The 12,856-nt window shown below is 40.4% G+C and overlaps 1 protein-coding gene across 6 annotated transcripts in view; it reads left to right on the top strand.

Moving 5' to 3' along the window:
• The window catches only part of LOC139539166 (PTB domain-containing engulfment adapter protein 1), a 172,450-nt gene that overhangs the window by 123,399 nt on the left and 36,195 nt on the right, over positions 1-12,856 (top strand). For all 6 annotated transcript variants that reach the window (XM_071342017.1, XM_071342013.1, XM_071342015.1 and 3 more), the window contains one exon: positions 3,833-3,914. In XM_071342017.1, coding sequence (XP_071198118.1) covers positions 3,887-3,914 — 28 coding nt within the window. In that variant the 5' untranslated portion in view covers positions 3,833-3,886. The remainder of the gene's footprint in view (positions 1-3,832; positions 3,915-12,856) is intronic.

The raw sequence follows: 12,856 nt of genomic DNA, 5'->3' as shown, positions 1-12,856 counted from the left end.
TGCAGAAGTAGGTCGAGGTGGAAGTTGTTATTATAGCTGTGGTCTATGGGTCTGAAGTCCTATTGGTTAAGATCATGATCAGGAGAGAGAAGGTACAGGGACAGCACTTAGGGAACACTTCCCCTTGAGCATTGGTCTACAGAGTAATCAATCCATACGCTCCAGTGCATGATACATATGGTTGTCCAGGTGTCCGCTGTTGATCGTAGTAGGCTGTTATTTAAAGGCCCAGTGCAGTCAAAATCATGATTTGCCTGTGTTTTATATATATCGCCACACTGAGGTTGGAATAATACAGTGAAATTGTGGAAATGTTGATAATGCCCTTTTAGTGTAAGAGCTGTTTGAAATGACCGCCTGAAATTACAGCCTGTTTTGGTGGGATGGAGTTTTGGCCTGCCTGGTGACATTCCCCTCCCCACTCAGAACACTCCCAATCAGTCCTAGCAAAATTCTTGCTTGAGAAATGTATCTTCGCTAAGAAGCTATTTTTGTTTCTTTTTGACCATTTTAATTTAAAACAATCACAGTAAGGTACTTAATTGTTACTCAGAAATGATTTAATTTCATATCGGAAACTCCAGATATTGAATGGCTGTTTCAATCTACCACTCTTAAATTAGACTAACCATAATGAATCATATTCCCCTGTTAATCAGGACATCACCTGCTTAAGGCCCTTAAAGACTGTGTAAAAAGCAGTTTTGGTACCATTTTCATCATGCTCGGGATGATATAAATAAGTGACTTGGCGCTAAGCCTATTGTTTATGTCTAACGTGTTGAGATGTGCAGAAAAGTTGCCCTGTCTCCCCTCAATTGTGGACATGGCTGCTGTCCATGTTCATTTGACTCTGCATTGCTCTGAGGCGGGTACAATATTTGTCTGTAAAAAAACAAACACAAGCTGTCTTTTTAAGCAGCAAAGCTATTCTGTTTTGGCATACTGGTTTGGAAAAATCCCAATCGACACTCTATAGCTCATTTCAGTTGAACTTTGCCCCCTGAAGGACCATTATAGATAGAAAGAAAACATCTCCCAACATCACAATGTGGTTTTACATCTTTGTGAAATAAAGTTGTCTCTGTGAAAAATAAATCATAATAATTGCATGTCTAATTGCATCATCTTTTTGTCTATTTGACATTATCCATTTGACATTATCCTAGTATCCTTAGCTACAAATCTATTGTAGGAAGCTTGTTGCTATGTAATTACAGAAATTAAAGAGGTGTTGGTGCTATAGTTCTGTTTATGAAAGGAAAATAGTTTTAGTTTAATGTGGAGGAATCATGTTTCTCAGTGGCATGCTGAAGGTGTTACACAATAGTCAGTCAGAGCAGGCATTTCCATGTGGCGACTCACATAATGTCATATAATGTCATAACAATAAACTGTCAACCACATATAATACAGCATATCTTAAAGCTAGACTAATTGATATGGGTAATGCTAAATAGCTAATTTCAGTTTGTGAATTATATCTCTCAAATAGGACAGATAAGACATGGGAACACTTGCAATTGCTTTCTGTCATGTTTATGGATTAGTAATACTAAAGCTTTCGTCACAGTTTCCAGCTCACAGTTCACATCCGTTAACTTTGAGACTACTCTCTGCATGGAGTAAGGAAACATTACTGCTCTCTGATTTCTATCGCTATTAGCACATTTTATTATTGTACAACAGCTCAGTCTCTCAGGTCTGGTTGTCAAATAGCATGTTTGTCTTCTCTCTTCAGACTCCTGCGTTGCGTGAGCCCCAGTGTAGTTAGCACCACACCACTCTTTAAAAAGTAGCTCTGAAATCATAGACCTATTCACAGAGCTAGACATGTGATTTTCTCCCCCGCATGTAAGAGTCATTATATCCTGAATGTTGCAATGCTCCTCTGCATATGTCAGCGAATAAAAATGTCCTTTCTGAAGTTAGAGTTTGTCAGTTTGTCTCAACTTATGAAAAGAGAAATGCCTGGAACTACTGTCTTTAGCTGGACTATTGCAAGCATTTTTATATACAGTATATGTTACATATTATATCTGCTAGTGTCACAGAAGATGGTATAGCACGTGTTTTAGTATGTTCTTGGCCTGCTGCAGTGTCAAATAGAATACATCACCTTCAGGGCCTATACAGTACACTTACTCATCCTATGCAACCTCTGTTGAGCATCTGATTAAGGTTACTAAAGTATATGCCTGCCATGAACTCTTCAGTGTGATGCGTTACACACAATGGTCAGTGTCATCCTCATTGCAATGCATACAATTCACCATTGAAAGAGTACTGTAGCCCGATGCGACATTTTCCATCTAGAAAGGAAGGTCTCATCCTTCCGTTGTATCGAAAGGATACATAACAAAGACAGGAGCCTTAATTATTTTAAAGTGGACTTTTCATTCAAGTGGACATTTCAATTATATTGTTTTTATTGACAATGGCTCGTATGTCTGGACAATAAAGTAATTTGTATCCTTGGAACTCATCTGAGGTATTCCATTTGTTTCCTTAGCAGAAAATTTGGAAATTGGCCTTTGGAAGATACACCAGAACCAGAAATTATCAATAACCTACCTTAATGATCAACTCAATGCTTCCTCATCTCGTGATTCTCATGGTTTATCAGAATATGTTTGAAGCACATATAGCCTACCTAATGAATAAAGAGTTAAATCAGTACTTCATTCTATTTAAGTTTTATCAGAGTGAGAGGTTTTGAAGGAGAAAAGATTTAAGGAAAATTAAGTGGAATTAGAAATGACTTTCTACCTTTTTCTGAAATCACTTTAAAGCAAATGATAAATTGGCTTAGAAGGAACTTAATCACTATATATAAGGAAAGAGATAAAAAAAAACAGCAACTGTCAAAATAATTGAGTCAACCTATTCTGAGGCAGAACTTACTTACTTGGCTATCTGTATGAGGGTTGGTTTTAGAATTTAAACCAAAAACAGTTGATAGCCTATGTGCTGTTAATGCCTTATTGCATGCATAATGTGTTGGCTGCTCACCTGATGTTTCTCACAACATCTTCATTCATACACTATGTTGGAGTTTTTTGGGGGGAGAGATTGCAAGGTTGCAACAAAACAAAAAGGTTTCCTTCCTTCTTGCCATGTACCTTTGGTATTAAAGGGTGTCACTTGGTTGGGATTATCAGTGAATGGTCAGAGATAACATGTAGATAACCAAAGTGTGCCATGCCTATTCACTGTTCATACATGTATATCCAGCAGAGAATATGACAGCATATAACTCCGCTTTATGTGAAGGTTAAAACTGACTTTTCTGATATCAGAACTGATGTTTTGCTACAGTAATGCATCTACTTTGGTTTGATTTATTCAGGCAGCCATCGACAAGCATATATCGCCATTCTCCCAGGAAGATTAGACTGTAATGCAACATATTGTGGCTGAGAAAAATGTAAAAGTCTTAAAACCTTTTCCAGAAAATGGTCTCAAGCAATATTCACTGTTACTACGAAATCGACCAGCAGTAGTAGAGTCTTTGTCATGTTTGGTGTGCTAAATTGACAATGACAAATTATCCTACTAACAAGACTAGCCATAAAAAAAAAAATGGTCACCTCCCGTACTCAGATGGTAAATCACTTTAACCCAAAGGTAAATACAACGTGTTTTACTGGTCGGTTTAGGTTTTCATTGGCGCATATTCTGACTGACTAAACATTAGCTTTCTGTGAGAGGGTGGGTTTCCTAAAGCAGAGGCTGACATCTGGCCAGTTGTTTAGTAAAATTTTCCAGGTTTTGTTTGTTGAAGGCCTGAGGTTTTAAACGATTCTAAAACTCTGTTTTTTTCCCTCCTGAGGTGGAGTATTGGCAAATACACAGAAGGGACCACAAAGACGCAAGGTTTTCCAGTATGAACCGGGCCTTTAACAGGAAAAAAGGTAAGCACTCAGACAGATTTTAGTTCTGTTCCCCATCTGTAAAGCCCAGTTTCTCCACGCCGTCGCTCATATTATGATTGTGCATGTTCGGTGAGCTACTTGTTCTTATACCTGGAGATAACTACGTAATCTACATGTGCACTGTCGTACTGAAAATGTCTGACGCAACCACTGCGGTTTCGCGACAACAGCTTTACGTATTTGCCATCTGTCCTACCACTCCAACTCCCTCCACTCGCATGAATCAACAGACCCGGAAATGTCCAAAGACCCTGCTGGACAATTTTTGGGCCCAGGTGGCCCTGAGTGTTCATATGATATTTCAGTTTTAAAATTTACCTCAGCCCTGTCAGGCACCCAATGAGGAGATAAAGACTTATCAGGTTAGGCAGATCTCTACTCCTGGTTCAGATTAGATTTCCCTTTCATGGACGATAATAAAATACAGCTTGTTGCTAAGGTGCTCCACTACTGCTGCTACTGTCCTTTTTTCATAGGTTTTACTTTCTCATGAATCTAAGTTGATACTTTGTCATATTTTGAACTCAGACTCTGGAGGGCACGTTTAGGGAGTCTGTTGAAAGATTGGGCATAACAGAGAAGTAATGGCTTCACAGCTGACACAGAAAGTAGTCAGTGAATTAGACACTGTGGCCCCGGTTACCATTCCCCGTCTCTCGCACTGATGGGCCCACAAATGCTTCCATACATACTTGCACACAGTCCAGTTCTGTGTGATTGTAGAGAACTACAGAGGCGCATCCAGCCATCTGGCATAAAGAGGGCATTAAAGCCTTTTAAGCGAAGGACAAAGGTCCCTCCGAAACCTCCCCGAACACAACCAATATTTTACACCAGACCGACACAGAACACAGGGCTTTTGGAGAAAACCATTAATTACCAGAGCATTGCTCATAACTGATTAAGAATAGGGCTTGGTAAGGAAACACAAAAGAGGATGACAGATCTAGTTGCTCTAAAGTTTCTTATCCGGATTATAATTTTATTTTCCAGGTCTCATTACGGTGCATGACTGTGCAGATTCATCGCTAGCTATTCATCAATATGTTGAGTCGATATTGCACTCTCAGCACGCATGCATTTGTAGTGGTTATTAAAAGCCTCCTGTTGAGATAGAATCTGTGCTAAAACATTCTTCATTGTACTTGTCACGTCCTGACCATAGTGCTTATGTGTTTTGCTTGTTTTAGTGTTGGTCAGGACGTGAGCTGGGTGGGCATTCTATGTTGTGTGTCTAGTTTGTCTGTTTCTGTGTTCGGCCTAATATGGTTCTCAATCAGAGGCAGCTGTCAATCGTTGTCCCTGATTGAGAATCATATATAGGTGGCTTGTTTTGTGTTGGGATTTTGTGGGTGGTTGTTTCCTGTGTCAGTGTTTGTGCCACATGGGACTGTGACGGTTAGTACGTTTGTTGTTTTGTATTTTGTCTAGTTTTCTTGTTATTAAATCATGGAAACTTACCACGCTGTACATTGGTCCTCCGATCCTTCTCGCCTCTCCTCGTCTGAGGAGGAGGACGACTTAGACTGCCGTTACAGTACTCTTTAAACACTGGGACTTTCATCGTTTTACAATTGCATTTGGGAATTAGCATTATTGTATCTATATTTCTAGTGTCCTATGAGCAAAGTTGCTGCAGACCGGTGTCAATCACTTAGTTATAATTAGTAGTTAGAAAATATTCTTTATTTCTTCTACGTTCCTTCATCCTATATTTATTCATTTGAACTGATGACAAAATGTGGTTGTAAAAAGAAAGAAAACTAAGTAAATTACTGTTCCTCATTCACCTTAATATGCAAGTTATTTGTTTGGTCTGTCTGGCTACATACTGAGCATAATTTTTGTCTGACGTTATCTTGCTGTTCCTATAAGGCATTGATGAATTCCAATTAGATTACTGCCTCTTTTCATACAGTGCCTTAAAGTATTCACACCCCTTGACTTTTTCCATATTTTACAAAGTGGGATTAAAAGTGGATTTAAATGTATTTTCTTTGTCAAGGATACACATACACAAAATGCTGCAATGTCAAAGTGAAAGAAAAAGTAAAACATTTGTAAAAAAATAAATATATATATATACATGAAAAATAAAACACTAATATATCTTGATTAGATCAAATGTACAAATATTATTTTTAAATACAGGGCCTTCAGAAAGTATTCATACCCCTCGGCTTATTCCACATTTGTATGTGTTAGCCTGAATTAAAAATTGATTAAACCAGCGTTTCTTAAAGTATGGGTCACGACCCAAAGTGGATCGCGGACTTGTTAATGGTGGGTCGCGACGTAAATGTATAATTAATTAATGAATTACTGGAATTGATTTGGCCAAGCGCAACTGCGCTCTCGGTTTAGTGCGCTCTCTGTTTATCAGCAGTCTCTGCTCAGTTTGGGAGCTGCGCAAGTGGGAGAGGTAGATATAGATGCCCATGTGCTTTGCTGTTTACCGGATCTTTTTTCTGCAGTTTTCTTGAAGATCACTCCGCGACCCACACGCTGCAGCGATATCGTTCAAGCCACTGACTTGTTATTCCCACTCGCCATCACTCACCGCTGTCATGAAATGGACTCATGCTAGCCACAAGTCCTGACTGAGCTCAATCGTCATGAAACGCAAACACAGTGATGACTTTTTGTCTCTTTCATACAAACTTTGAGAAATAACGAGGAGCGCCCGTAATGTGTTTTGTGTGGGGAAGTGCTTAGTAATGATTCTCTCAAAACGAACAAATTAATAAAACGACACATCCTGACCAAACATCCAGGCACAACATGACAGTAAACCCAGGGAGTTCTTTCAGAACAGGGCAGAATGCTTCAGTGCTTTGCAAGTGGAAAAGTAAGTCAACTAGCAAGGCATTGTTGTCATTTTGTAACAGGTGATGATAAGCCGAAATAAGGGAGTACAGTCGTGACCAGAAGTTTTGAGAATGATAAAAAAAAAAAAAATTCACTGCTGCTGCCGTTTGTATGATGGCAATTTGCATATACTCCAGAATGTTATGAAGAGTGTTCAAATTAATTGCAATTAATTGCAAAGTCCCTCTTTGCCATGCAAATGAACTGAATCCCCCCCAAAATATCCACTGCATTTCAGCCCTGCCACAAAAGGACCAGCTGACATCATGTCAGTGATTCTCTCGTTAACACAGGTGTGAGTGTTGACAAGGACAAGGCTGGAGATCACTCTGTCATGCTGATTGAGTTCGAATAACATACTGGAAGCTTCAAAAGGAGGGTGGTGCTTGGAATAATTGTTCTTCCTCTATCAACCATGGTTACCTGCATGAAAACACGTGCCGTCATCATTGCGTTGCACAAAAAGGGCTCACAGGCAAGGATATTGCTGCCAGTAAGATTGCACTGAAATCAACCATTTATCGGATCATCAAGGAGAGCGGTTCAATTGTTGTGAAGAAGGCTTCAGGGCGCCCAAGAAAGTCCAGAAAGCGTCAGGACCGTCTCCTAAAGTTTTTTCGGCTGCGGGATCGGGGCACCACTAGTACAGAGCTTGCTCAGGAATGGCAGCAGGCAGGTGTGGGTGCATCTGCATGCACAGTGAGGCGAAGACTTTTGGAGGATGGCCTGGTGTCAAGAATGGCAGCAAAGAAGCCACTTCTCTGCAGGAAAAACATCAGGGACAGACTGATATTCTGCAAAAGGTACAGGGATTGGACTGCTGAGGACTGAGGTAAAGTCATTTTCTCTGATGAATCCCCTTTCCGATTGTTTGGGGCATCTGGAAAAACGCTTGTTCGGAGAAGACAAGGTGAGCGCTACCATCAGTCCTGTGTCATGCCAACAGTAAAGCATCCTGAGACCATTCATGTGTGGAGTTGCTTCTCAGCCAAGGGAGTGGACTCACTCACAATTTTGCCTAAGAACACAGCCATGAATAAAGAATGGTACCAACATATCCTCCGAGAGCAACTTCTCCCAACCATCCAGGAACAGTTTGGTGACGAACAACGCCTTTTCCAGCATGATGGAGCACCTATAAGGCAAAAGTGATAACTAAGTGGCTCGGGGAACAAAACATCGATATTTTGGGTCCATGGCCAGGAAACTCCCCAGACCTTAATCCCATTGAACTTGTGGTCAATCCTCAAGAGGCGGGTGGACAAACAAAAACCCACAAATTCTGCCAAACTCCAAGGATTGATTATGCAAGAATGGGCTGCCATCAGTCAGGATGTGGCCCAGAAGGTAATTGACAGCATGCCAGGGTGGATTGCAGAGGTCTTGAAAAAGAAGGTTCAACTCTGCAAATATTGATTCTTTGCACCAACTTCATGTAATTGTCAATAAAAGCCTTTGACACTTATGAAATGCTTGTAATTATACTTCAGTATTCCATAGTAACATCTGACAAAAATATCTAAAGACACTGAAGCAGCAAACTTTGTGAAAATTAATATTTGTGTCATTCTCAAAACTTTTGGCCACTATCTCTCATAGTAGTAGATGTGAGTTTTTCTTTCAAACAATTCCCTGGCTTTGTAATGTTACAGAGCTAATAGCTAACGTTAGCCAAAGCAAGCTAACTAGCTACTGATAGTGCAACCCTAAGAAATAGTACAGATGAATATGAAAAATTAAGTCTAGATTGGAACTGTTGCTTTTATTCTGAACTGGAATAAACTGATTGAAGCTGATGCTTTTTGAGACAAACACTCACACAGTTCAGTGTTGCTCATCTGCAGCAGGAAGCGGTCTCCTGCCTGACGGAGAAAGCAGTAGATGTTCTGATCCAGTTTGGCACCACGTACCTATGCAAGTCAGGGTTGGCATTTCCATGTGGTGGCTCACATAATGTAAAATAATGTCACAACAATAAACTGTCAACCACATATAATACAGCATATCTTAAAGCTAGACTAATTGATATGGGTAAAGCTAAATAGCTAATTTCAGTTTGTGAATTATATCTCTCAAATAGGACAGATAAGACATGGGAACACTTGCAATTGCTTTCTGTCATGTTTATGGATTAGTAATACTAAAGCTTTTGTTACAGTTTCCAGCTCACAGTTCACATCCATTAACTTTGAGACTACTCACACCCCTGAGTCAATACTTTGTAGAAACACCTTTGGCAGTGAGTGTTTTGGGGTAAGTCTCTATGGACTCACTCTGTGTATAGTAATAGTGTTTTAAAAAAAGCAGACATTGAATATTTTATTTTTAATTATTGAACCTTTATTCAACTGGGCAAGTCAGTTAAGAACACATTCGTATTTACAATGACGGCCTACCCTGGCCAAACCCTAACCCGGATGACGCTGGGCCAATTGTGCGGCGCCCTATGGGACTCCAAGTCATGGCTGTTTGTGATACAGCCTGGAATCGAACCAGGGTCTGTAATGTTGTCTCTAGCACTGAGATGAAGTGCCTTAGACCGCTGCAACACTCGGGGAGTATCCCTTTGAGCGTGGTGAAGTTATTTAATAAACCCAGTCACTACAAAGATTCAAGCGTCCTTCCTAACTCAGTTGCCGGAGAAGGAAACCCCTCAGGGATTTCACCATTAGATCAATGGTGACTTTAAAACAGTTACAGAGGTTATTGGCTGTGATTGGAGAAAACTGAGGATGAATCAACATTGTAGTTACTCCACAATACTAACCTAAATGACAGAGGGAAAAGAAGGAAGCCTGTACAGAATAGTACAGAATAATCCAGGTGTGCACAGCTTTTTGAGATTACCCAGAAAGACTCACAGCTGTAATCACTGCCAAAGGTGATTCTAACATGTATTGACTCAGGGGTGTGAATACTTATGTAAATTAGATATTTGTGCAACAATGGCCTATAGGTGGTGCTGTTATAAACTGTTTCAAACCCTCATATCCACCACCCGGTTTGACCTAGATACTTGTAAGTATGTAGGTGTCTTTCCTCATGCTCAACAAATTTGCCTCAAGGACCAATTAGAACCAATCTTGGACATTTTTGAAAACCTTTGAAAAACATATTCTCATGAACCATAAGTCCAAATAACACCAATTTGGTATGTAGGCCCATGGTACATCTCTTAACTTCATTTGAGAAAAGCTAAGGGATTGGTTAAGAGATGGCTGAGTTATTGATAAATCAGGAAATCTGATTTTACGTGTCCATTTAAATCCTTTGTAAATTGACTCCATAATGGCCTATCAACTTGAAACATTTAGGGTCACCAAAGACATTACCATGAATAACCATGTTAAGTTTGTCATTAATATTTTTAAATGTAAGGAACTATTAACAGTTCACTTTTTTGACATAGTAAACCTAATGCTTAAAATAATCATATTAGATCTTCTTATGGACTAATAGTCAGATTCACTCCAAATTTGGTCTTTGGACACATCACAATAGTCCCTAAAGAGTTTGAGAAAATAACGTTGATGCATTTGAAGATGAAGTTAAATGCTAGAATATGCAAAAAATACTTATATTTTCTTCTCATGAAGAATTGCACCTAATGAAAGATAGTTCCTACACAATAGTGCTTGCTTTGTTATCCAACTGATCGTGTGTCCTTTCTGCCATCCTGTGAACCCCATTCATTGCTGCTCGCAGCTATATTTTCAAATAATATTTTCAAATACCTGGGTTAAATGCAGGGTAGTGTATTTGAATCAGTGTATTTGAGTATTTTCAAATACAATGTATTCTCCAAGTTTATTTCTAAATACATTAAAATACCTGAATACTTACTTCGAATTTACAGTGCCTTCGGAAACTATTCAGACTCCTTGACTTTTTCCACATTTTGTTACGTTACAGCCTTATTCTAATATTGATTAAATGGGTTTTTGTTCTCATCAATCTACACACAATAGCCCATAATGACAAAGGAAAACAGGTTTTAGAATTTTTTGATAATTTATTAAAAATAAACTGAAATATCACATTTACATAAGTATTCAGACCCTTTACTCAGTACTTTGTTGATGCACCTTTTGCAGCGATTACAGCATCAAGTCTTCTTGGGTATGATGCTGCAAGCTTGGCACACCTGTATTTGGGGAGTTTCTTCCATTCTTCTCTGCAGATCCTCTAAAGCTCTATCAGGTTGGATGGGGAGTGTTATTGCACAGCTATTTTCAGGTCTCTCCAGAGATGTCAAATCAAATCAAAGTTTATTTGTCACGTGCGCCGAATACAACAGGTGTAGACCTTACAGTGAAATGCTTACTTACAGGCTCTAACCAATAGTGCAAAAAAAGGTGTCTGTGTATGTGTGTGTGCGTAAAGAAATAAAACAACAGTTAAAAGACATTTGAAAATAACAGTAGCAAGCCTATATACAGACACCGGTTAGTCAGGCTTATTGAGGTAGTATGTGCATGTAGGTATGGTTAAAGTGACTATGCATATATGATGAACAGAGAGTAGCAGCAGCGTAAAAAGAGGGGTTGGAGGGGTGGCACACAATGCAAATAGTCCGGAAACCATTTGGTTACCTGTTCAGGAGTCTTATGGCTTGGGGATAAAAACTGTTGAGAAGCCTTTTTGTCCTAGACTTGGCACTCCGGTACCGCTTGCCATGCGGTAGGAGAGAGAACAGTCTATGACTGGGGTGGCTGGGGTCTTTGACAATTTTTAGGGCCTTCCTCTGACACCACCTGGTGTAGAGGTCCTGGATGGCAGGCAGCTTTGCCCCAGTGATGTACTGGGCCGTACGCACTACCCTCTGAAGTGCCTTGCGGTCGGAGGCCGAGCAATTGCCGTACCAGGCAGTGATGCAACCGGTCAGGATGCTCTTGATGTTGCAGCTGTAGAACCTTTTGAGGATCTCAGGACCCATGCCAAAAAAATGTGTTAGTTTAGTTTCCTGAGGGGGAATAGGCTTTGTTGTGCCCTCTTCACGACTGTCTTGGTGTGTTTGGACCATTCTAGTTTGTTGTTGATGTGGACACCAAGGAACTTGAAGCTCTCAACCTGCTCAACCTGCTCCACTACAGATGTTCAATCGGGTTCAAGTCTGGGCTCTGGCTTGGCCACTCAAGGACATTCAGAGACTTGTCCCGAAGCCACTCATCAAATCAAATCAAATGTATTTATATAGCCCTTCTTACATCAGCTGATATCTCAAAGTGCTGTACAGAAACCCAGCCTAAAACCCCAAACAGCAATCAATGCAGATGTAGTGTGGTGGCTAGGAAAAACTCCCTAGAAAGGCCAAAACCTAGGAAGAAACCTAGAGAGGAACCAGGCTATGAGGGGTGGCCAGTCCTCTTCTGGCTGTGCCGGGTGGAGATTATAACAGACATGGCCAAGATGTTCAAATGTTTAGAAATGACCAGCATGGTCAAATAATAATAATCACAGTAGTTGTCGAGGGTGCAGCAAGTCAGCACCTCAGGAGTAAATGTCAGTTGGCTTTTCATAGCCAATCATTAAGAGTATCTCTACCGCTCCTGCGGTCTCTAGAGAGTTGAAAACAGCAGGTCTGGGACAGGTAGCACGTCCGGTGAACAGGTCAGGGTTCCATAGCCGCAGGCAGAACAGTCAACACTCATGTGTTTTGGCTGTGTGCCTCGGGTTGTTGTCCTTTTGGAAAGTGAACCTTCACCCCAGTCTGAGGTCCTGAGCGCTCTGGAGCAGGTTTTCATCAAGAATCTCTCTGTACTTTGCTCCATTCATCTTTGCCTCAATCCTGACTAGTCTCCCAGTCCCCGCTGCTGAAAAACATTCCCACAGCATGATGCTGCCACCACCAAGCTTCACCGTAGGTATGGTCCTCCAGACGTGATGCTTGGCATTCAGGCCAAAGAGTTCAATCTTAGTTTCATCAGACTAGAAAATCTTGTTTCTCATGGTCTGAGAGTCTTTAGGTGCCTTTTGGCAAACTCCAAAAGGCTGTCATGTGCCTTTTACTGAGGAGTGGCCACTCTACCATAAAAGCCTGATTGGTGGAGTGC

This window comes from Salvelinus alpinus, chromosome 14 (genome assembly GCF_045679555.1).
Source record: "Salvelinus alpinus chromosome 14, SLU_Salpinus.1, whole genome shotgun sequence".
NCBI classification, from domain to species: Eukaryota; Metazoa; Chordata; class Actinopteri; order Salmoniformes; family Salmonidae; genus Salvelinus; species Salvelinus alpinus.
Note: the sequence above shows the minus strand (reverse complement) of the source record. Positions and strands in the feature narration are given on the sequence as shown.